Consider the following 24,514-nt stretch of genomic DNA (forward strand, 5'->3'; position numbering starts at 1 on the left):
GTTGTGTATAATTTCGCTATCAGCATACATCTTGAAAAAGAACCAACCGCAACGATGAAGATTGATACTGGCAGTGCTGGCAATCGAAACAGAATTCTCATACAGGTTTTCGTCCGGCAACTGAGGCAGGGGCGTGAATGCTGAAAACATCAGGAACAATAAAAATATCCAGTTCTTGGTAATATGGCTCTATTGTTTTCAGTTCAGGAAAATGGTAAAACACATAAACATATCTAACAGTATATGCAGTCTTGTTGCAAGTGTTGTTTTTAGAATTATTGAATAAGTCTTTCGTCAAAATGAACAGCAGTAATTATTCCTAAATTTTGTACTTTTTCGACACAAGCTCTAGTTTGAACTTCAATTTTCAATCAAAAGTTTGGAGTTAACTCGTTGAAAACTGCAGTGCCCGAAAAACTTAGAATTAACTCTGAAAATAGACTGAAGACTCAGATTTCATCAAACTTGATTCTAAGAATTTTTAGAGAACAAGTCTAGAGAAATCGATTTTTTCGACACATAAGAACCCAAATCTTGGGTTTCTTCATCTGGGGTATCTCTGCGCAGGATGGCATCTGATAACATAAACATAAGATTCAAAACTGAAGTAAAAAACAAAGTTTTATTATGCAACTGGTTTAAATTTTGACTCTCAAGGGGAGGCCAGCTCCGAGCAGAGATAATCCAAAAATTGATTTCTGTGTCTAGTTATAAAAAATAGGAATACCGCAATACCAAAACAGCTCATCAATTTTCTTTTTGCAAAAACATTTATTGATAAAATTTTTGTCTAAAATTAGTTGGCTCTTTTCGGTCTCTCTATTTCCACAATGTATTTTAAACAAAAACAAAGAGGTAAATTAAGGATATAGCAAAAATCATTATAAGTATCGGTTGACAAACTGATGTTGAAGATGCTGCTTTTAATAAGCTATTGTAATTCTTAGCAAATATTTTGGTTTAGCGTTCATTGATGGGCCATGAAAACATGTCATTTAATCAGAAAAAATTTGATTGTCAGAGTTTACCACATACAACAATTCTGTTTGTTTATTTTTCAGTAAGGAAATGTAGCAATGTAATATATGCATAAATCGGAAATACTAGATCACTCTTCGGACTAGCGGACTAATGTCTACCCAAAAAAATTAGTTCGATTGTCATAGATTGGAAGACACTTCTTATAAGCGAATACTGCGCCCCAGGTTTCTTCTCAATACACCCATTTCAGATCATACTGTTTTTGGTCAGTATCCTTTAAATTGCGAGCAGTTACAAAAGATACTTTAGCTGCCTTAGTCATTTTTATCTCTTCCATTTTCACGGATAATAAGTTACTCAGCAGCAAATAAATAATTAGCTGGAAGGCATTTTATCAAGTCATTTCAAACTTTTTGTTTTCTAGTATTCTAGTAGAATGTCATCCATGGTACACAGCTAGACTTACGAAAGCGAACGCAATTATTTTCTAAGGTTTCTCCATCTTACATCACGGGTAAACATAGTTAAAGGTGCTCTCTATTATAAATTAAAGGCTCATATTATTTAAAAAGTGTATATTTATATAAAATCTGTGGTGAAGTTCGTTGAGCGGTTATCTTGCAGAACATTCTTGCAATATAAGATTTTTGCAAGTAAAGCTTTCAAAATTTTATCTTGCAAGATTAACGGTTTTTGTGAGATCTTGCAAAATAAATACTGAATGAAAGAATCTTATGAAAGTGATTTTGCACGATAAGCACTGGTTTTTGACTGGGCAGTTCAAAGATGTGTAATTGACATTAAAAAAACGTTGTTGTCAAGCAGTTCCTTTCATGAAGTCGCCTAGAGATACCTGGTAAACTGCATCCTATTGACGTTTCGGAACATTCAGACGTGCGTTCTTAAATTATGGCCAAATTCCGAAAATGCAATTTTCAAAAATTTTGTGGAAACTATCTGTTTTGTGGAAACGAGTGTCAATATTTAGAAACCATTTTTCTTTTTGGGAAATCATTTTCCATGTTGAAATAAGTTACCCTTTTCCGCGATTTTGAGCATTAGCCTAAACTTTTAATTTCCAAAATTTATTAATAAACATAGCCGGCAGATTGATGGAAAATAGCCGCCGTTTACGCGCTTAATTCACATCAGGATTGAGACAGAAAATGAAAAAAGAAGAGACAATCTTATGATTTTTTTCAGTTTCAAAAAGTGACATAATTTGGTGAGCAGTTTCAGTTGGATTCTAAATTGAAAGCTAATAAGCTTAATACCTATATCAGCTATCAAACACTCTAATGAACTTTGATAACCTAATTAGCAATGACTTAATGACCGGACTTTATCGGTTTATCCCGTCCCTTTTGATTTTGCTCTTTTGACTTTGACCATATTCACTATATTGCGTAATTCAATGCTTGAAAGAATTTAAAATCCATTCAGTTGAAACACTGAGTGAATTAAGTCGGAAGTGAGAGGCTAACGGCGGCTATCAATTACTTTAGACCAAATTCACAGACTTAATTGGTCTCATATGGGTTATTACAAAGCTGCTATTTGCTTTTCTACTCGACAATTAGTATCAAACGGGAAATTTCAGAAATTTATTACATTTTAGGCTATCTTTCATTGGTCTTATTGACAATATCCTAGTCGCTGTCTTAGTTATTCGATATTGCATGTGGAAATGCGTTACTCATCGTGGAAACTAGTTTCAGATATATTCAAACATGGAAAACGTGAAAAACTTCGAACTAAAATTGCTCACTGTACCTAGTTTCCAACCACGCTTATAACACTAATCTTAAAACCTGGTCACGAAAACGGTAACAAAATCAAGTTAAGTTACTTGAGAGATCCAACATTGGCCACGTAATGCGTTCTCAAAGTTTCTCCTGAAGATATATAGCTGAATTTTTCGCAAGATTTTCTCTCAATACAAATAAAACTTTTTTGCAAATTTGAGACTTATTTTGGATCATTATGTACCACACAGAGACTCTCACGAGCCGTATGTTTATTCATATTGCCCATTTCTTTTTTGCACAATTTTGCAAATTTTTTGCTTTCGAAGAAATCAGGAAAACTATCCTGATTCTATTGTCGAAAAGATCTGTTCAGTTTTCTTTTTATGGGTGATAGATCATGAGGCCACCTACCTTTGGTAGGTTTCACAGGGTTGGGGCATCCGCTCAAATGGAGTGCATTATTAGACGAAGCATTTTTCAGCAAAGATTCAGCACCATTTTTCCATGGTCGAGGACCCTTGGGTCTCGAAGGTGTGCCGTCTTTGGCCCTGGTTTCAAAATTGACCCTCTTTTTGCTGCTGTCACCGGATGACACGGGCGGTGGTGACATCACTAAAGATGGAAATCAGTTCAGCTGCATACATTGTCTGGACTATAATGTTAGAAGATTAATAGTGAAATACGTTCGAAATAATTGCATTACAAACAGGATGGGATTTTTCCAAATTCTCACGAGGTCTATGTTGGAAAACAGTTACCTTTCCGACCAGGTGTTCTTCCTGCGCTGTTTGCCGCTTTGTTAACTTTTTGACCTCTATGTTTTCGAACTGTCTTAGATGCTCCAGAGTTTCTTGAATTGTTTGACCTCAAGCTCGCGTCACCTTTGCAAGACGCTCGACTTGATGAAATTCGGCTAGATGCACTGCCAACTTCTTTGATTGACCTGGTTGACCTTGAAGACGTTTTCGGATTTGACCTGTTTGACATTGCACTTTTATTGGTCACGCGTGCGCTGGTGGCTGGGCTCTTTTTGGGCACAGCATATTTGGTTGTTTCACAATTTTTCGGTTTTAAACTCCGAGCTTGAGTTTGTTTTTTAAGTCGTAAATTTTTGGAGAGCACCGGTATTTTCAAGTTGGATGAGGGTTTGGCGTTCAGCGTCGTCTGCGATTTTTTGGAAACCTTTTCAGTTTCAAGTTTATACGAATTAACCTGATTGGTAACATATGTCACTGATTGAGAAGAAACTGCTTTGACTTTCGAGCTTAATTTAATCGAGTTATTATTTCCTAAGACTTGTTTCTCATCGTTCTTTTGTGGATCTTTTTCGCCAATAGTTGTTTTGACCTTTGAGTTTTTGACCTTCGTTTTTTGCGCTCTTTCGTTTTGTACCACATTGCTTCTGGCTGAATGCTGATCGATTGCTGGACTTTTTGTAACTTTCCGCACATCTTCTTCGACGTGGAATTCATTTCCAAGTTTGTCGCTTGTTTTCTTTTTCGCTTTATTTTCGAATGCTGTTTTGTTTGCGGGTATTGTGACTATGTTGCGAATGTATCTGATTTTTCGCTTAGTTCTATTAGCTGAAGTCTGCTTGTCAATTCGACTGCGCTCTGAAATGAAATTTTTACCATGATCACCACAGTGACAAAAATTGTTGGGGAAAAGAGTGCGGAATTGGTGCCGTGTAATAGGGTTCCTATAATCGGGTTTCCTGGAATTGTTAAATTAAAATTAATTTTAATTACGCTATTATCACGTTTCTTCTTCTGGCTAACGTGTTTTGTAAATGCCAAACCTACACGGATCGAACCACAAGCACATTTTTAGCTCTTAATTCTTCATTATCTTCCTTATTTCGCCGCAAAATTTGAGAAAAGTTGCAGAATTACTCGCACTCTATCGCACAAGATAGTTCCATTTCCGGGGGCTGCATGTACTAGATAAAAATGGAGTTGAGATACATTTTTGATCTCATTCATATACAAATATTTTTCATAATTTAGCAAACATCGGCAAAAACTTGAGTCTATAGAAACCCGAAACTTGTCTTACGTTTAGCGAGTCGAAACTTTGAGCAGAACTTCAACTCGACCGCCTTCTCAACTTTGACCTCGTTGTAATAGGATAGAATGTCATCACCCTGATATCCAGAATTGGGCTTAGCTAGTTGCGACCAACTGGCTAGGGTCAGTGGTCTCAGCATCGAAGCATCGTCGAAACTTATTGTAGAGCCTTTCAGGTGAATAGGTTTCTGTTTTTTATTTTGAAAATTATGTTTTCAGTTACCAGTTAGCTAAGGATTTGCCTCATCATGTGAAAAGATGCAGTAAAAGCGAACTGGCGCTAAAAAAAATTGCATGTTATAAGAACAAATTACAAAGGACGTCTAAAATCAACGTATTTCTTCTTGGAGACCTACGAGCGCATCGCCTCTTAATTAAAATTGTCATTTTAATTAATCGTTATTAAAAAGAATTTTAGCCTGACGAATTTAGCCCTAGTCGAGATCTAGACTTTATGAAAAGACCGAAACAGCCAAGGGTGGACGATAATGGCCCAAATTACACGGCCGACCACATATTTAAACTATTTTATTGGGTCCATAAACCGTCTTTTCATAGGAGAAAACAGTCAAGCTCACTCGTTTCACAGGTCAAGGCATAGTGTTATCATAGACTATTCTAACCGAGAAAAAAATTTCGGGTTCATGGGTCAATTTATCAAACAAAATTTATTTCATGCGTCAATTCACGGTCTTTTCATGGGTCAATTTATCAAACAAAATTTATTTCATGCGTCAATACACGGTCTTTTCACGGGTCAATTTATCAAACGAAATTCATTTCATGCGTCAAAACACGGTCTTTTTGTGGGTCAAATTATTAAAAGAAAATCATTTCATGCGTCCATAAACGCCCCAGTGAATCTGGAACTTTTATCTTTTAAGATCTGACAAATTTCTTACAAAATTGTCTTATAAGAACTAAGATGCATCCCTTTACACGATCTTATAAGACAATTTGTCAGATCTTAAACAATTTCTAGGCAAGCATCTTATCAGATCTTACACGAAAAAACGCCCATCTCATAAGACCGTTAAGACCGTACACGATAAAAATTCCTTTTTGTCAGCGGAATTATCATCGTGTGAGATCGATAAGATGCTTAAAAAGAAAGTTTAACGTGTAAGATCTTATTAGAACCTTATGTGCCTCACATTGGAGACAATTAAGAGTTAAAATAAAGCAGTAGCCAATGTCAGCCTGCAACACTTGAGCGTCAGAGCAACAAAAAGAAAATTATCTTATATCTTATATTCTCTTTTGAGACTTATAAGATATTGTAAAAAAGTTATTCGAACATTAGGGGCTTTCTCTGAGGCGGTGATTATCAAACTAGGTCGAAGGTTTTCTTCAAATACCGAAACTATATTGGACTGCTAAGTTTAGCCATAGTACCTAGTTAACACCAGAATAAAAATGCCGCCAACATAGAATCAAACAACATTTTTTTTTCAGAATTGGTTAGTTGACTGAAAATTTTTTAACTTTCATACGAACTTGACTACTTTATACGGTTATATTGAAATCACTAAAAAATGTCTTATAAGATCTTACACGATAAAAATTTTGCCCTTTCTGAAGCATCGTCGAAACTGATTGTAGACCCTTTCAGGTGAATAAGTTTCTATTTTCTTATTTTGAACATTACGTTTGCAATTACCAGTTAGCTAAGGGTTTGCCTCATCGCGTGAAAAGATGCAGTAAAAGCAAATTCGCGCTAAAAAAATTGCATATGTTATAAGAAAAAATCACAAAGGACGTCTAAAATCAACGTATTTCTTCCTGGAGGTTTACGAGCGCATCGCCTCCTAATTAAAATTGTCATTTTAAATTATCGTTATTAAAACGAATTTTAGCCTGACGAATTTAGCTCTAGTGGAGATCTAGGCTTTATGAAAAAACCCAAACAGCCCTGGGTGGATGATAATGGTCCAAATTACAAGGCCGACCACATATCTAAAGTCAAAGCAAGAAATTTTATTGAGACCCTAAACAGTCTTTTAATAGGAGAAAACAGTCAACTCACTCGTTTCACAGGTCAAGGCATAGTGTTATCGTACACTATTCTAGCCCAGAAAAAATCATTTCGGTTTCATGAGTCAATTTATCAAACCAAATTAATTTCATGCGTCAATACACGGTCTTTTGACGAGTCAATTTAAAAAACAAAATTCGTTTCATGCGTCAATACACGGTCTTTTCATCGGTCAATTTATGAAACAAAATTTTATTTTTTTTGCTTGAATACGCGGTCTTTTTATGGATCAGTTTTTTGAAAAGAATATTTCATTCGTCAATAGATTTTCTTTCCATAGGTCAATTTCGGAAATAATTTTTTATATGTTCATACACAGTCTATTCATGGTCAATTTATGAAAAAAAATTTTTTTAATGTGACAATACAGGGTCTTTCTATCGGCCATTTTATGAAACAAAATTCCTTTCATGTATCAAAGCACGGTCTTTTCATGGGTCAATTAATGAAAAAAACTAATTTCTTGCGCCAAAACGCAACGTTTTCATGGGTCAATTTATGCAAAAAAAATTTATGCCTAAATACATGGTCTTTTCATGGGTCAATTTATAAAACAAAAGTTTTTTTCATGCGTCAATACACGGTCTTTTCATAGGTCAATTAATGAAATAAAATTCATTTCTTGCTTAAATACACGGTCTTTTCATGGGTCAATTTATGAAACAATTTGATTTTCATGTGTCAATAAAGGGTCCTTTAATCAGTCAATTTTTGAAAAAAATCCTTCATGGGTCAAAACACGGTCTTTTTGTGGGTCAATTTATGAAAAAACTTAATTTCTTCCGCCATAAACACAACAATTTCATGGGTCAATATATGAAACAAGTTTTATATGCCTAAATACAGGATCTATTCATGGGTCAATTTATAACAAAATATCTGTCTTGTTTCAATACACAGTTTTTTCTTTGGTCAATTTATGAAACAAGTTCGTTTCTTACTTAAATACACGGTTTTTTCATGGATCAGATTATTGAAAAAAAGTTATCTGATGCGTCAATACACTTTCTATATTTCAATTTATCACAACAATTTTTTTTGTATGTTCATGCACGGTCTATTCATGTGTCAATTTACGAAAAAAAACCATTTCATGTGTCAAAACACAGTCTTTTTATGGGTCAATTTCTGAAACAAAATTCCTTTCTTGTGTCAAAACGCGGTCTTTTCATGGGCCATTTTACGAAAAAAATTTATTTCTTGCGCCAAAACGCAAAGTCTTCATGGGCCGATTTATAAAACAATTTTCTAATGCGTAAATACACGGTCTTCTCATTGGTCAATTTATGAAATGAATTTTACTTATATGTTCATTCCAGGTCTTTTCATGGGTCAATTCATATGAAACAAAATTCATTTCATGCGTAGATACACAGTCTTTTCATGGGTCAATTTAAAAAAAAACAAAATTTGTTTCATGCGTCAATACACGGTCCTTTCATAGGTCAATCTGCGAAACAAAATTCATTTTTTGCTTGAACACACGGTCTTTTCATGGATCAGTTTATTGAAAAGAATATTTTATTCGTCAATACACTTTCTTTCCATAGGTCAATTTATTAAATAATTTTTTTAAATGTTCATACACGGTCTTTTCATGGGTCAGTTTATGAAACAAAATTCATTTCATGTGTCAAAACATGTGTCATTCATGGGTCTTTCTAGGGGGTCAATTTGTGAAAAAAAACTCGTTTCATGCGTCAATACACGGTCTTTTCATGGGTCAATTTAATAAACCATTTTTTACATTAGTAAAAGCTGGGTCTTTTGATGCGTTAAAGTTTCTATCAAAAAGTCGCTTCAGGAGTCTATACCCGATCACATTTGGTGTTTGGCCGAGATGAAGTATTCAATCAATTATCAGAAAATTTCACGATTCAAGTTAAAAAATGACGTTTAAAATTCTCTTTATTTTCAATTCGTGTTTGAGACAGGCATTGCCAGAGATACTAAAATAAATAATAAAAAACTGAAATAAAACAAAACAAAAATTATCGTCAATACTTAAAACAAAAAAAGAGAAATGTATTTGAATTGAAAAGAGACAATATTTCTTCCTTTTTAATCATTCACAAATTCGAGATCTCAATTTTTATCAAGTTCGATTGTGGGAACAGCTTTTTTGCAATATTGAAACCCTACAGCGCCCTTTGTTTTCCAAAAAGACCCATGAAAAGACTGTGCTTTGAAACATGACAAGACTTACCTCGACCGTAATAATTTCTCTATATTTTGAGTCAAAACTTGGTTGAGGTGTTCCTCAACCAAAATACATTGTCCAGAAGTTTATTTTTGGTTTATACATTATCTAGGTTGGCCAATTCTGAATATAGCTAAAGCTGGGGATCTAGTCAAAACAACTGCAAAGTTTTCTTTTATAGTCCATCTTGGTTGACCATGGTCTTTTAATGGACCGTTTCGGTCGAACACGGTATTTTTCATAAAGTCTAGACCTCAACTAGGGAAGCTGTACTCTGAGAAAAAAGAACAGCAAAAGTAACTTTTGAAAATTGTGTTAAATAATAGCTAAAATTGACGCATGACGCAGATTTAGTCGAACTTAAAACTTATGACTACAACTGGTAATATTATATCTATTGAACAATTGTTACCAAAAAAGTTCGGCAGCCTACATATTAAATTTGAAAAGAGAACAGAAACTTTTTCGAACCTGAACCATCTTCTACAGAGATCCGTCTGACAAATTTCAACGAGTTAGATTTCGAATACCTCTGCAAGAACCCTTTAATATTTCCAAAATTCCTCGCTTTTTGACTTTTGGCGTGGTTAATGTTAAAATTTACGCTGTTATCGATAACCGTGAACGTATTTGGAGTCGTCTTGTAATCCCACGGGTTGCTAGAATGAACTGTTAAATCATTCAATGATAGGACAATGCTGTTTATTGATTTTGTTTCCTCAAAGACATCAAGCTTTGGAACAGCAAGCTCAGCTAATGTGGGATTGTTGGTTTTTGGAGAATTGACAGCTATTAAGGGAGAAATGTGTCGCACTAATTCATTTTTTTTTCTGAATTTCAAACGATAAAACATGCATTAAAATGCTTGAGACAAAAGTGACCTCTGAGCAGAATATCGTGCTCCAAATTTTGTGTCAACAAATATTCTATTTAAGTAAATTTTTCGTTTAAGTAGCACAAACGCAGGGGATAGTTCGCACAGTGGTTTGTAAATGGTTTGAACCAGGGTCGCACGAAAGTCTGGTCAATGGTCTGTAACTTGTACGATCGAAGGTCTAAACCTGTATGATGTCGAAAATTTGGTGGGTCAAGTTAAAACGGACTTTCATGTTTTTCCAGTTTAATTTTTCCTAGAGGTTTTTTTCTTCCTCTTTTCATTCCGGTTTTGGAACTAGCAGTGCTAGAGTTACTAAAACAAATGATAGAAAATCTGTGTCATCAAAATAAATACATATGTAGGGAGGACGCAATGACCTGAGATTACAAGACGTCTGTAACTTGTATGACCAGTTACTAAGACCACAGTTACTTCCGATCATACAAGTTACAGACAATTGACCAGACTTTCGTGCGACCCTGGTTCAAACCATTTACAAACCACTGTGCAAACTATCCTGCGTTTGTGCTACTTAAACAAACATTTAAATTAAAAGAATATTTGTTGACAAAATTTATCTGCACTCAATCTAGCCTCTGATCAGACTCTCGTGTGTTCAAACTTTTCTATGATCGAATTTCGTGCGTTCGTTTAATGATAAGCAGCAATAAATCAGATTAAAGCTATTTTTGGATTCAGTGAAAATTTTTACATAACATGTACAGGCCAGGTTTACAATGAAACAGAATTTAAATAGGAAACTGAATCACAAACCAATCTTTGCCTGGCTTACATACTGCCTCACTGAAAAAAGTTTCATTTAAAATAAACAAAGAAAAAAATCAAAATAATGCAGCTATTATTCTTATTGGGATACATTTCAATTTACCCGATTCCAGTTTTCCGGATGCCATCATACCCAATACAATTATACCTAACCTGCCATTTTACGCAATGCCATTTTATCTAATGCCATTTTACCAATACCAGCTCACCCAATGCTATTTGGTCTTTTCCTTTAATTATCCGATTACAATATAGCAGGCGCGTTTATAAGGATGTTTTAAATTGTTTATGTGGACTACATGATCCCATATTTGGTTGTGATAGTTTCATATCAAGTCCCATGGGCATTTAATTATCTAGTCAGCTGATCCCATGTTCGGTTGTGATATTTTTATATTAAGTCCCACGGGCCCTTTAATTATATAGTCTGCTAATCCCAAGTTCCATTGTGATAGTTTCATATCAAGTCATACGTGTCATTGAATTACATAGTGGGATAAAAAGCCGTTCTGGTAATTTCAACAATAGGTAAATTGGGTAAGTTGGCATTGGGTAAAATGGAATTGGGTAAATTGCCCTGACACCTTCTTATAGATGAGACGTAACAATATCTCAATTTTATAAATGATTTTTTTAACATGCTCAATAATTTTTTTTGCTTTATCATTAATTTAGAGATTTTGCTAATTAGTTAGGTAATAACTATTTTCAATCTCACACTACAGGCAAAACACAAATTATGATAAATTTCAGCAACTCATAATGAGACTTAGAAATATTTTAGTTGTACAAACAGTAAACTTAAATTATTAATTTCGTTTCATGACGCAAATTTTTCTTGCAACCCTATGATACCTTTCTGTTTAAAAAAGTAAGCTAGTCATCTGCTTCTTGTGAAATATCGAAAACTATTTTGGTGGAAGACAAAGTTTCGACCACAAATCGTGACAAATTTTGAATTTCACAATTTTCTCATCAGACTGTCAACTTTTTTCAAATCAGACAGCGTTACTGAACAAAACTAGGTGCTAGTGCACAAAAAAATTTAGAAATAATAAGTTATTTCCCAACAAAAAGTCAGTTGAAATGAATGAGTGATATAAGAAAAGGTCACATTATAACTTCTGCTTTCAATTTAGTTTGCACTTACAACTGATTATCTTATAGATTGTGATAAGCAAGAAGTTTTGTTGAAGAAACACATTTTCTATGGCATTAATGCCTTTCTTGAAAGGTTTAAGTATCGAATGAAAACGGTTCTTTCTCTGCAAGAAAAACTAAACATTGTTGACTGTGCTTTGTTTTTCCATGAAAGATGCTGTTTTTGTTGTAAACAACTTGAAAACTATTCCAGGGCCTCCATAGTCATTTTTGATATATTATTAAGTGGTGTAAGCGACAAATTTTTCATCAGACAAAAATGGATATCAAAATCTGTTATCTGAATTTGACGGCAACCTGAAATTCTAGCATGCAAAGCTAACAATTTGTTTTTCAATTGAAAGAATAATTGTATTAGTGTTTTTTTAATACAATTTCAGGTTGCTGTCGATTTCAGATAATAGATTTTGATACCTATTTTGTCTGATGAAGAATGTGCAAACACCACAAAGTTATTATAGCTAACTAATGATCTCATTGTAGTAAACAGCCTCCTTGATTATAATATAAGAAAAATTTTGAAAGAATTGTTAGAAGAAAGATAAATGTTGAGCATTAATCTAAAAAAACATGCGATGAGAAAAGAATTGTCTGGAGGGTCTGAAAAAGTTTTTCTTTCGATCGATTCTGAGGAATAAAAATTTATGTGCCTTTGTTATATTTTTTGAGAACGAATTGTTCTGCTTTTATAACTTTTTCAAACTGAAACTAAATGAGTACCAAAATGTATCAATCTAACCCACCTTTTGGTTTGTCGCCAGGGTCAATTGTGTAATAGTTAAAGTGAGAACCAAAAACAAATATTATTGTAGGCGAAACACCTCCCTATCAGCAGGTCCCAGTGAACATTTGACTCCGCTGCCACAAGTTGATCAGAGTCACTTTCCAGGCCAGAAAAATCGAGCTTAGGCACAATCATCGAATTCTGACCAGTTAAGCTTTTTTCCATTTTACACAAAACAAAACTTGTTGATGCGTTGTTTTCTTCAAGCATCTGAAATTTATCACAAATTTGGTTATTTGCAGTATCACCAAATTGATTTTTATTTTCGACAAATAATACCGGCTTCTTGTTCTCGATCGTACATTTTTTCTGATCGATTTTGTCATTATAAATATTTGATTCGCCTTTTTCCTCGTTTTCTACCAAATTGACACAACTTCGGCTATTTACAATTTCATCTTCTTGTTCACTATTTCTTCCTCTCGGCGCGCCAATCTGAGGAAAGCAATTACATAACACTCCTCCTACGCAATACGAGGTGTCATTTCTTACATAACAGTTTTGTAACATCGAATCTGTATCACACTTTACTGTGAACACATTTGCCGCTTTCTCGCAACAATTGCGTAACTTTTCGTCAATTTGGTTCAGCGAAGCTAATTCTTTTTCACTGCCTTCGTGTTTTAATGGCAGTAAATCAACGGAAGCAGAGATGGTTGTACTAAAACCGGTTGTATCGGAAACGTTACTGCAGTTTAGGTTCTGCTCGACTGATTTTGAAAACCCTCGGATAAACTTCGTGGAGTTTATGCTGCCGCGTGATTTGAGCTCTCGCTGCTCAAAACCAATGAATTTGTTTGGTAAATTTTGTCCTGGTGAAACTACTTTTGTGTCTCCGCAGTTCAGCTCTGAATTAATAATTTGTTGACTTGAAAATATAACTCTAGGTTCTAAAGCGGTTTGGCGTTTGCTGTCACTTAACAAACTCATCTGGTTATTACTGCCCAAAAATGCGTCATTTGAACTTGAATGTGGCAGGTTTCTCTCCTTCGATGTTGATATGCTCCGAGGAAGAATTTCTATTTTTGGACTGAGCTTCCGAACTTCCATTTTTGGACTGAAATTTTGAACTTCAAAATGATTAAGCGGCGAAAGGCAAATGGTTTTTTCTTCATCTTTTTCTCGGTCCGTGTTTGAAAAACTAAGGGAAGAAAAATCGTTGGTTGTGTTGCTACTCACTACTGGTAATGTCGAATTTAACGACCGTTCAAATTTTTCACGCGATTTGGAAACCGGTAATAGGCTATGAAGCTTCTGTGAGTTCTGCTTCAGTGAGGATCCTGCCAGCTGTTCTTTTTCATTTTCTAGCGGTTCCTGCTCTTCTTTGATTCTTTCAAGTTGTGAAGAAATATCTGCTAAATCAAGACCAAAATTCCTCGAATTTAATGACAAACTTGCCAGAACTGTGTTTACGGCGTATGGGGCCTGCTCGTCATTGTAGATTGTTTCACCACAATTAACAGTCGATGAATTTTTGGATTTAGAGGAATTTTTCGCATCTTTTCTTCCAGAATTTTGCTCGCTATTATTATTTCTTTTAGGGCTCTGTGATTTCCTCCGTTTTGTAATTTTAGGACTGACCTCTTCTTTTTTCGTCCTGATTGTCGATTTTCTAAATAATTTGAAAAAATTGATCATGACCGCACCACCTCTAGAGAAATGAAAAATAGCGAATAAATAGCTCAAAACTTCGATGACAACAGAGCAAATTTTCAGACAGAAAATGAGTTCCGATATACATTATAACAAAACTTTAGGCATACAACAACTCGAAATACTCATTAATGTTGATCTCATCAAATCAATAAGAAGCATCACAAAAGGTAACAAAACTTGCCTTTCTTAAAAATGCATGCAAAATTCAAATTCTGTAGATTTTTATCCCTATTTCTACTAATTTTGAAAAAACTAGTTGCCACCTTTCAAAGTTCTCTAAGCATTAACTATTATTGCAACGAACATTGACAGATATATCATTTGAAGACAAAACAAATCTACTGGTGCCACTTCTAAAGACTCGCAAAAATTTCAACGTAAAAATTGTCAGCGATTTTGATACCCGATTTTAAAATAAACTGCTAAATTCTGCAATACAACACTCTGAATAGGCTTCTTGCAAGACGTACTACAAATTTAAAAAATTTTCAAAAAAATAAGTGAAACAGAACAGCAAGGAGTGCAAATTAGGTTGAATTCACCATTTCTTTCGTGTCAAGTGCTTTTTTTGACAATTTGATTTTCTTATTCTCGTTTAAGCTTACGGCCTCTAAAAAGTCTCTTGCGATCATCTAAAATCAAAAATTTAGCGCAGAGTTAAAAGACCATTGATGTCAAACAAAAATAGAATGGGAATTGTACCAGATTTCATTATTGATTTTGGTTTTTAATTATTTTGGCTGACAAAGAATAGTGATCTCATGCGGTAAAGAACATGCAGAAAATGAAGTCTTAGTCAATAACATAAATAATGAGGCTCACTCACAATTTTAACCTAATTGTCTTCCAAAAGTGGATTAAACAGAAAACTTTCAAACATTCAAATTCTGTTCGAAAAATAATTGTTGTTTGCAAACAAGTATTGCTTTGAATTTGAGCCAGTTAGAACATCGAATAACTACGAATTAGACGGCTAATGAGATCTGTCATTAACAATAGAAGACAAACAACAAAATCACAAAACAACAAACATTAATTGGAGTCTACAAAAAATGCTGGATAACAAAGTCGAAATAGCTATTGAAAAGTCTGAATAGGAAAACTAAATTTAAAAACTAACTTGTATTTTACTAAAAAAGAATTGAGCATGACGATACTATGTAAAAAGCAGAAAAAAACGTAAAAGAAACAAGTTTAAAAAAAAATTCAGAAAAGTGTGTCAGCAGCTTTTATGTTTTCATTTCCTGTAAATGAAAACACTATGGGCTAAGGAATCGTACTTGGTGCTATTTTTGATTCAAAAGGCTGAATTCTGAAAATTTAGCCTAAAATTTAGTCAACGTTACTTTTCCTGTCTGTTAAGTTCAAACACATAACACGATCGTCAACAATTTGATTATAATTTAAGCAAAATTGCCGAAAGCTTACGAAAATATTGTGATATCAATCACATTCCTCTAAAGTGAATCAGATCAAACCACCATTTCATCAAAATAGCATTTTATCAATATTATTAGCAATATTGGGGAAAAAAACCCTAAAACAACTTAGCGGAAATTTTAAATCTTAGAAGAGAAATTTCCCGATTGATTGAAATTGACAATTGGCGAGTCTTTGTTCGACTTTTTTTTCTCAACAATTGTATGTATGAGTACGTAAAAATAACAATCCTATAATTCGCTAATCAAACGCACATGCAATAGCGACAAAAATGTCTGAAAGGGTTTGTAAGTTTTAACTTATTAATATTCGGTGATTTCAAAAGAATGTTTCACATCTCGCCTTCTCAACAGTTTTTTAATACGCTTTATTATTCATACATTTTTGTTCAAAATGGGTGTACAAATACATGCAAGGTCGGCCTTCCTTCAGTCAATCTTTCTTTTTTTGATTACTCGATTACTCATCGTAGCGAGAAACAAGAAACATTTTTTTGTAGCTGTTAGAGGCTTTAATTTTTATTTTCAAAATACAATTTTTTTTGAATGCATAAAAGGAGGATTTCAAAAACTTTGAGGGAAAAGAAAAAAAGAAAAAAATTGGCTGAAATTAGATTATTTTAAAGATTACGTTAAGATGATAAAATTGTCAGTTTTCTATTTTTAAAAAATGTTTGTTGAATAAACATGTTTAGACAAAAACAAATTAAAGTGGACACTTCTTTGTAACAACGTAATAAAGCAAATATTCAAAAGACAGACAGTGGATTTTACTTCCAGGCTCTTTTTTCTCTGTTACTGTTTTCAATTCTTAAGCTTGAGATTTTTTATTTCTATTCCAAAATCTGTTGAAAAGGTTTCAATAAAGCCAAAACAGAAAGTTGCAATAAACTTCGAAATCGAAAAAAATAAATAAATACAAGAGGATACAAAAATATTAAAAGGATAAGAATTAGTTGCTACTTAACCTTACCAATTAATGACACATAAAAAATACAGCGGAAATATGCACTCCTTCCTTCTGCCACTGAGGATATGCTCTTTACCCAAAATAAAAAATAAAGCTGTCTTTGTTTGCAAAAAATCTGCCTTTTGTTTGGAATATTAGATTGTCTGTTATGCTCTTCAAAAACATGCTAAGGTAAGCTTACTTTGACCAAGTAAACTTAAAATCAAGAAGAAGTGATACAACAAAGGTAAATTTAACACGAATTTTCTTGAGTTTGCAGTAAGTTTTATAATCTACTTCCAAAAATTCATTAGTGTTTAAGTACTTACTGAGAAATCGTTTGTGAGGAAAAAAATTGTTTCAATTAATTGGCCTGCAATCAAAAAGCTTCCAACCTAAGTCCTGGGTCAAAAAAATTGGAAGGATTATTTAAGATCTACGCTTAGATACGCAAAATTATGTAAGATTTACGCTTAGAAACAGCAAGGATTTCTTTTCTACACGTCAAGCGTAGACTGCACATAAACGGATTACATTCACATCCAACTGTAAATAAAGTTTCGATTTTTAGCGTTGACAGCTTAGCCCAATGGGCGTTAGTTTCTGAGCAGTCACGACACGCGCATAAAGTACCAAAATTGATAGAATCTCTTAAACAAATGTAATTAGCGGCTGATTGTGAGTTGAAATTTCTAAGCGTAGATCTTTGGCGTTTATTGGCGTAGATCTCACATAATTTTGAGTTTTTGGATAGAATTTACATTATTTACGTTTTTCTAAACTACGATATTTCATAAAAAACCTAATTTAAAATTCTGTTATTCGCTTATTGGCAAACGAAAGCATTGAAAAAGCAATTTTTTTCTAGGCAAGTACAACCAAAATTTTTTTGCTGATTGACATTTAATTTACACTGAGGATCTCCAATAGCAAGCTTGGTTGTAATTGAATAATTCTTCAACCACATAAAATTTTATAAAAATCTCCAAAATTAAGTTTGAAAATTTAATTTTTTTCCGGGGCAAGTTAAACCAAAACTATTTTATGATTGAGGCTTTTTACATTATAGGGATCTCGCATACCAAGTTTGTTTGGACTTGAATAATTCCTTGACACAAGAAATGCCCATTTATAAATTTCGTTTATCGCAATATTCTCGAATTTCCATATGAAAGTCTAGCTTTTTTCACAGCAAGCTACAACAAACACTTTTTCTTAGACTCTATGCACGAGTAGTTTCCTACCAAGGGTGGTTGATTTTGAAGAAATCCTTGATCTGGAAAAAAAATTTGGCCAACTACATCAATTTGTTTTCTGATTGGGCGTTTTTTGCATAAAAAAGTTTACGAAAACTGTTCTACACTAACTGAAACCCCAAAATATTTGGATAATGGCACCAATATTCTAACAGAACTAACTTTGCGACTCTCAAACCGGCAAAGAATTATTCTATTTTAACCTTCGCAACTTCATTTTTCTGCTATATTAGAATTTTTTTCATCCCCTTTCACATATCTATAGTATTTTTTGAATTATTTGTTCCTGTGTCTTTATAAATTTTTCGTTATAATGTTTCTTTTGTGAGTAGTTGTTGTTTAAAAAAATTATTTGCCAATTTCAACCTTTGGAATTTTAATCTTTTTTTCCCTGTCTTCGATCATCTGATTTCCCTCTGATTTATTTTTTTTCTATACTATATGTGTTTTTGCGCTTTCCGAGCTTGTTTTTTGTATAAAATTGTTTATGGTAATTATTTCACGGATTTTAGTGGCTGAGGGGAGGCATTTGAATGTTATGCAGACCAGATCTTACTGAAATAAATACAAGTCATCTTCACTTTTTTTCGTTCTTCAATTTTACTTCTAACTGTTGAGCGTTGAGTAGTTGGTCACCAAACAAAGATAATTCAAGAGGTTATCCAAGATAATTGTTCGTACTTATCAAATAAAAGAAAGTATTGTAAAATTCGGTAATCCAAATTGTTAGTAATTTTCTATACCTCATTTGGTATTTTAGTTCTTCTTTTTGGTTCCCTGCTTTCAACGAGTGGACTGTTTGTGTCGGTTTTTCAAACAAATTGTCTTTGATGGTAAATTAAAACTAACTGTATCAGATAGTCCATTGCTAATAATTAATTGACAGTTGTAACTTCGGAATAACCAGAAAACGTTATCAATGGTTGCTCTTCCCTTCTAAATTGTTGCCTTTATTAGTTGTTTCAATTTGAATGGGATAATTTGACCAAAAATTAAGTCAAGTTCTATTTCAAGTGGATTCTGGATTCTATGCTTTCCACAGTTCAAAGAAATTGAATTGTATTGGGGCGCCGTCTTTATATTTAGATCTGTTCCAACACTCTCTCGTTTTTTTGGAGTCGAATCGAGACGATGATTTTGCTAGTGATCTTTTGTTCACAAGCAGCAAATTATCTTTTTTAACTTCTGCTTTCCAAAAAGTTCTTCTGATCCATTTAGAATTCACTCTTTGTGACTATTTTATGATTGAGGCTTTTTACATTATAGGGATCCCGCATACCAAGTTTGTTTGAACTTGAATAATTCCTTGACACAAGAAATGCCCATTTATAAATTTCGTTTATCGCAATATTCTCGAATTTCCATATGAAAGTCTAGCTTTCTTCACAGCAAGCTACAACAAACACTTTTTCTTAGACTCTATGCACGAGTAGTTTCCTACCAAGGGTGGTTGATTTTGAAGAAATCCTTGATCTGGAAAAAAAATTTGGCCAACTACATCAATTTGTTTTCTGATTGGGCGTTTTTTGCATAAAAAAGTTTACGAAAACTGTTCTACACTAACTGAAACCCCAAAATATTTGGATAATGGCACCAATATTCTAACAGAACTAACTTTGCGACTCTCAAACCGGCAAAGAATTATTCTATTTTAACCTTCGCAACTTCATTTTTCTGCTATATTAGAATTTTTTTCATCCCCTTTCACATATCTATAGTATTTTTTGAATTATTTGTTCCTGTGTCTTTATAAATTTTTCGTTATAATGTTTCTTTTGTGAGTAGTTGTTGTTTAAAAAAATTATTTGCCAATTTCAACCTTTGGAATTTTAATCTTTTTTTCCCTGTCTTCGATCATCTGATTTCCCTCTGATTTATTTTTTTTCTATACTATATGTGTTTTTGCGCTTTCCGAGCTTGTTTTTTGTATAAAATTGTTTATGGTAATTATTTCACGGATTTTAGTGGCTGAGGGGAGGCATTTGAATGTTATGCAGACCAGATCTTACTGAAATAAATACAAGTCATCTTCACTTTTTTTCGTTCTTCAATTTTACTTCTAACTGTTGAGCGTTGAGTAGTTGGTCACCAAACAAAGATAATTCAAGAGGTTATCCAAGATAATTGTTCGTACTTATCAAATAAAAGAAAGTATTGTAAAATTCGGTAATCCAAATTGTTAGTAATTTTCTATACCTCATTTGGTATTTTAGTTCTTCTTTTTGGTTCCCTGCTTTCAACGAGTGGACTGTTTGTGTCGGTTTTTCAAACAAATTGTCTTTGATGGTAAATTAAAACTAACTGTATCAGATAGTCCATTGCTAATAATTAATTGACAGTTGTAACTTCGGAATAACCAGAAAACGTTATCAATGGTTGCTCTTCCCTTCTAAATTGTTGCCTTTATTAGTTGTTTCAATTTGAATGGGATAATTTGACCAAAACTTAAGTCAAGTTCTATTTCAAGTGGATTCTGGATTCTATGCTTTCCACAGTTCAAAGAAATTGAATTGTATTGGGGCGCCGTCTTTATATTTAGATCTGTTCCAACACTCTCTCGTTTTTTTGGAGTCGAATCGAGACGATGATTTTGCTAGTGATCTTTTGTTCACAAGCAGCAAATTATCTTTTTTAACTTCTGCTTTCCAAAAAGTTCTTCTGATCCATTTAGAATTCACTCTTTGTCGTGTTTTTCTTTGCGTTGACAATGAAACTTCTTTGAATTTTAGATCAGAACTTTTGTTGGCTTTTCTTTAAACTGTTTTCTTACTATTCAAAGAATTTGAATTGTATTGGTGCGCAGTATTTTTTTGTAAGATCTGTTCGCGCTTTTTTCAGCTTTTTCACGTCAGTGAGAAGTCAAATTAGATTGGTGATTTTGGTCGCACTGCAATAATAAAGGGAGCGAGTAGGTTTGTGGCGTGACTTTTAACAAAATACTTTTATGGGAAATTGATATTCGAACAATTTGGCGGTTTTTGAGATGAATTTTCTTTTTCAGTTGCGTCAATTTGACTTTTGTTTTCAGAGTTTACTCTCCTTCAGTGCTTTCAAGACGGTACATATGTGTTCTAAGTGTGCTTATTTGCCTTTGCTTGAATTCATTAAGGGGAAGCTAAAAATTTTTTTATGATTTTGCCGCTATTTGTTGTCTTGAAATATTACTTTAGAGTTTGCACTTTTTTTAAAAACATTATGTGTTGTCTTCTCTCTTAGCATCATCAATGATAGATCTGATTGGTTGCTCATGAGGAATAAAATAATTTAATTAGTGGTTCGAGTTAATAGCTAGTGGTTTTCATGACTTTGACACTAATTTTTCTCAAAAAATTTTGAGTTAATTTTTGAGCACTGCCACTATTTTTGTACTTTTTGATGTCTTATCGTGTAATTTCATTGGGGATAGGTCTCTAATGCTGCTAATAGGGGTAAGTTTATCGATATAAATATTTTTGTTCAAAGCTAGTGCTTTCTATGACTTTGAAACTAATTGTTTTCAATAATAATTATCGAATTTTTTTTAGTTTTGTGTTTTTTCTTTTCATTTGTGTTTTAGTTTTTTTAGTTTTTCTTTTAATTTGTGCCGTCTTAACTCTTAGTCTCATTATTGACAGGTCTCATTGTTTGCTAAAAAAGCTTCAATTAAAGCAAGTCCATTCAGTTCATAGCTATTGCCGTTTGATTTATACGCTTGTTCGCTTTTTTGAAAAAAATTCTTTGTGGTTTTTTTTAATTTTGCTAGTATTTGTTGTACTTATTGCTGTCTTATCATTTAATATCATTGATAAGAAATATAAACGTTGGTCATTAAGGACTCAGTTAGTTGATGTATTGATGTAACTGTTATTTCAATAGCTGTTGCTTTCTATGACTTTTATACTAAGTGTTTTCTAAAATTTTTAGCGAGTTTCATTGCGGTTTTTGGTTATTTTTGTCTTATAATTTAAAATTATTAGTGAGGACTCATCGACATTTAATGGCATGTTGCTAATGAGAAACAGGGGAACATAGTTGGAAGATTGAGCTCACAGCAGTTGCTTTTTGATGTTGATCCTGTCTTTTCAAAAAATAAAAGTTGAGTTCCTAGTCTTGCTTGTTTTTGTTGTTCCTGTGTTTTTTTATTGCTTAGTCTTATTACTAACAGCTTTCATTTGACTTTTAAAATGGATCAAAAAATTGCAGGTAATAAATTAATTAAATTATTTGAATTGTTCTTCAGGACATGTCCTACGATGTTTTTTTTTTAGTTTGATCACATTTTCACGTTTGACTTTTGGTTTAATACACTCTCTGTTTCAACTGAATTGAGTTTAGAATTCATTCAACTCATTCACTTGAATATGTTTGAGGTCAAAGCCAACGCACAAAGACTTAATAGTTGGAAACAGTGCAATAGGTATCAAAGGTCCTTAGAGTATACAGCTAATTGATTCTGGTATTACTTTTATAGTGCTCCAATTTAGAGAATAATTTTCCTATATTTCTCTAATCTCTTAGACTGTTGCCCAGTTTTGTAGTCAATTTTTTCGATTATTTCAATCGGGGGAGGCCTTTTCTTTCAAGTTGAGAAGAGAAAAACAAGCGATTGTTAAAGGTAGTTCAACTAACTACACTCTAAAAAGAGTTCAATTAAATTTAACTGCACCGTGTTTGGGTTATTGGAAGTTCAGGTGAATTCGAAGCGTAAAAACACCTGAAACACACCTGAACTATAGTTTAGCTAAAGTTTTACCTGGCCGAGTTCAGGTGTAATCAACTGAAGAATAGTTTTTTTTAAACATAAGGAGCACTCAGACATAAAACGTTGTTTTTCCAGCAAAACTAAATCACGACAAAAACTTACAAATTTTATCGGATACTAACTCATTTATCAAGCAATGTCCAGCCGTTTTTAAATTTGGGAAAGTTACGGATAAGGTTATTATAAAACTTTCTATTTCTTCAGTCCTACAGTAGTCGCTTGCTCAGAAACTGCTTTCTCCCGACTTAACAGAGCTTCAGAAGAGGTAACAAACAGTAAATTTCAAAAAAACAGTTTGCAGAACCTTTAAAATTTCAGAATCAAACAAACAAGGCAAGAAGTGATTTTAAAGTGGATAAACTTTAAGCTAATCAATCTTTCTTATATTTTTAATCAAAAAATTTCTTTCGTGCAAAATTAGATCACAGGAGCACTGGGTTCAATCAATCTAAATATTCTATTGATAACTGGTCTTCATTTAACTTCCAATTTTTTGAAATCTTTCAGACTCAGATTGTTATTTGCTTTAATTCGAAATGACTAATTTTTCACACAGAAGCACTGCCTCAGAACTTTATTCACCAAATGGTAGCTTGTTTTTATTTTTCGGTAAATTTTTCCGAAATGACGTCTCTGCAGAAATTAGGGACCCAAAAAAATTTATGAAATAGTGCCCAGCCACTTGTTCAGTTTCGCAAAGCTACGCTTAATGCTGTTATCGAAGTTGCTCACTCTTCAGTTCTACTGTTGTTTCCATCTTAAAAATGTTTTTTTCGGCTTTATCAAAATTGCAAAGCACAGCCGACACAGTGAAAATATAAAACATTGGTTTGAAGAAACGTTAACACTTTAGAAACAAATAGTGAACGAAGTGATTTTTAAGTGGATCAATGTTAAGCTAATCACTCTTTCCCATATTTTTAATTAAAAGCGTTCTCCTGCAAAAGTAGATTGCAGGAGCACGGGCTTCCGCCAGTCTACTAGACACTCTAAGGATAAGTGGTGTTCAGTTAACTTCCTTTTTTAACCGCTTCCTTCAAGAGTAAATTGGTTGCTCAAATTTACAAGAAAAAAACACCTGAATTTGCTTGTTCTGTTTAGGCAACTTGTTCTCACCTGAAGAAAATTACTTGAACTTTTCAGGTGTCACTCGCTGTTTTTTTACCTGAATTCACCTGAGAATATTTGACCCAAATTTTCAGGTGTGTTAACCTGAATTTCAGATAAAAATAGCTGAATTTTTCAGGTAACCACAACTGAAAATTTTTGATCATCTCGACATTTTAGGTATTTTTCAGGTGAATTCATGTAAAAGCTCAACCAGTGACGTCTGAGAAATTGAGGTAATGTTCAGGTAATTTTCAGGCAAGTTCAGGTGTAGTTCAGGTGAGATCAATTTGCCTGAACAGTTCGGGTAAATTGAGGTGTTTTTCAGGTAAATTCGAGCAACCAGTTTTCTCTTGAAAAATGCGTCAAAAGATGGAAGTTAAATGAAGACCATTGATCGTTAGCGTGTCTATATTGGTGGAACCCAGTGTTCTTGTAATCTCTTTTTGCAGGAAAAAATTTTGATTAAAATTTTGAGAAAAAAATAAAATGATTAGCTTAAATTTTATCCACTTTAAGATCATTATGCTCCCTGTTTATTGGATTCTAAAGCTAATGTTTCTTCAAACCGTTCTTTTGAAACTCCACTATTTTGGTTCTCCTCACACTTTGATTAGGCCGAAAAAAAATGTTTTTGAGCTTGAAACAACTGTAGGGCCCGAAAAATTCATGTAATGTTCAGGTAAAATTCAGGCAGGTTCATCTGTAGTTTAGGTGATAACATTTGA

The 24,514-nt window shown here is 33.4% G+C and overlaps 2 protein-coding genes across 2 annotated transcripts in view; both read right to left on the reverse strand.

Moving 5' to 3' along the window:
• Nucleotides 1–9,822, reverse strand: part of LOC142345279 (uncharacterized) — a 32,731-nt gene extending 22,909 nt beyond the window's left edge. The window contains exons 1-5 of the mRNA XM_075397260.1: nucleotides 9,502–9,822; nucleotides 4,785–4,964; nucleotides 3,488–4,342; nucleotides 3,141–3,341; nucleotides 48–140 (exon numbers count right to left, since the gene is read on the reverse strand). Coding sequence (XP_075253375.1) covers nucleotides 48–140; nucleotides 3,141–3,341; nucleotides 3,488–4,342; nucleotides 4,785–4,935 — 1,300 coding nt within the window. The 5' untranslated portion in view covers nucleotides 4,936–4,964; nucleotides 9,502–9,822. The remainder of the gene's footprint in view (nucleotides 1–47; nucleotides 141–3,140; nucleotides 3,342–3,487; nucleotides 4,343–4,784; nucleotides 4,965–9,501) is intronic.
• A 2,787-nt stretch (nucleotides 9,823–12,609) lies between these two features.
• LOC142346160 (uncharacterized) overlaps nucleotides 12,610–24,514 on the reverse strand; it is a 439,331-nt gene continuing 427,426 nt past the window's right edge. The window contains exon 37 of the mRNA XM_075398669.1: nucleotides 12,610–14,250. Within this exon, the coding sequence (XP_075254784.1) occupies nucleotides 12,633–14,250 (1,618 nt within the window). The 3' untranslated portion in view covers nucleotides 12,610–12,632. The remainder of the gene's footprint in view (nucleotides 14,251–24,514) is intronic.

This window comes from Convolutriloba macropyga, chromosome 9 (assembly GCF_964194025.1).
Source record: "Convolutriloba macropyga chromosome 9, txConMacr16.3, whole genome shotgun sequence".
In the NCBI taxonomy this organism is placed as follows: Eukaryota; Metazoa; Xenacoelomorpha; order Acoela; family Convolutidae; genus Convolutriloba; species Convolutriloba macropyga.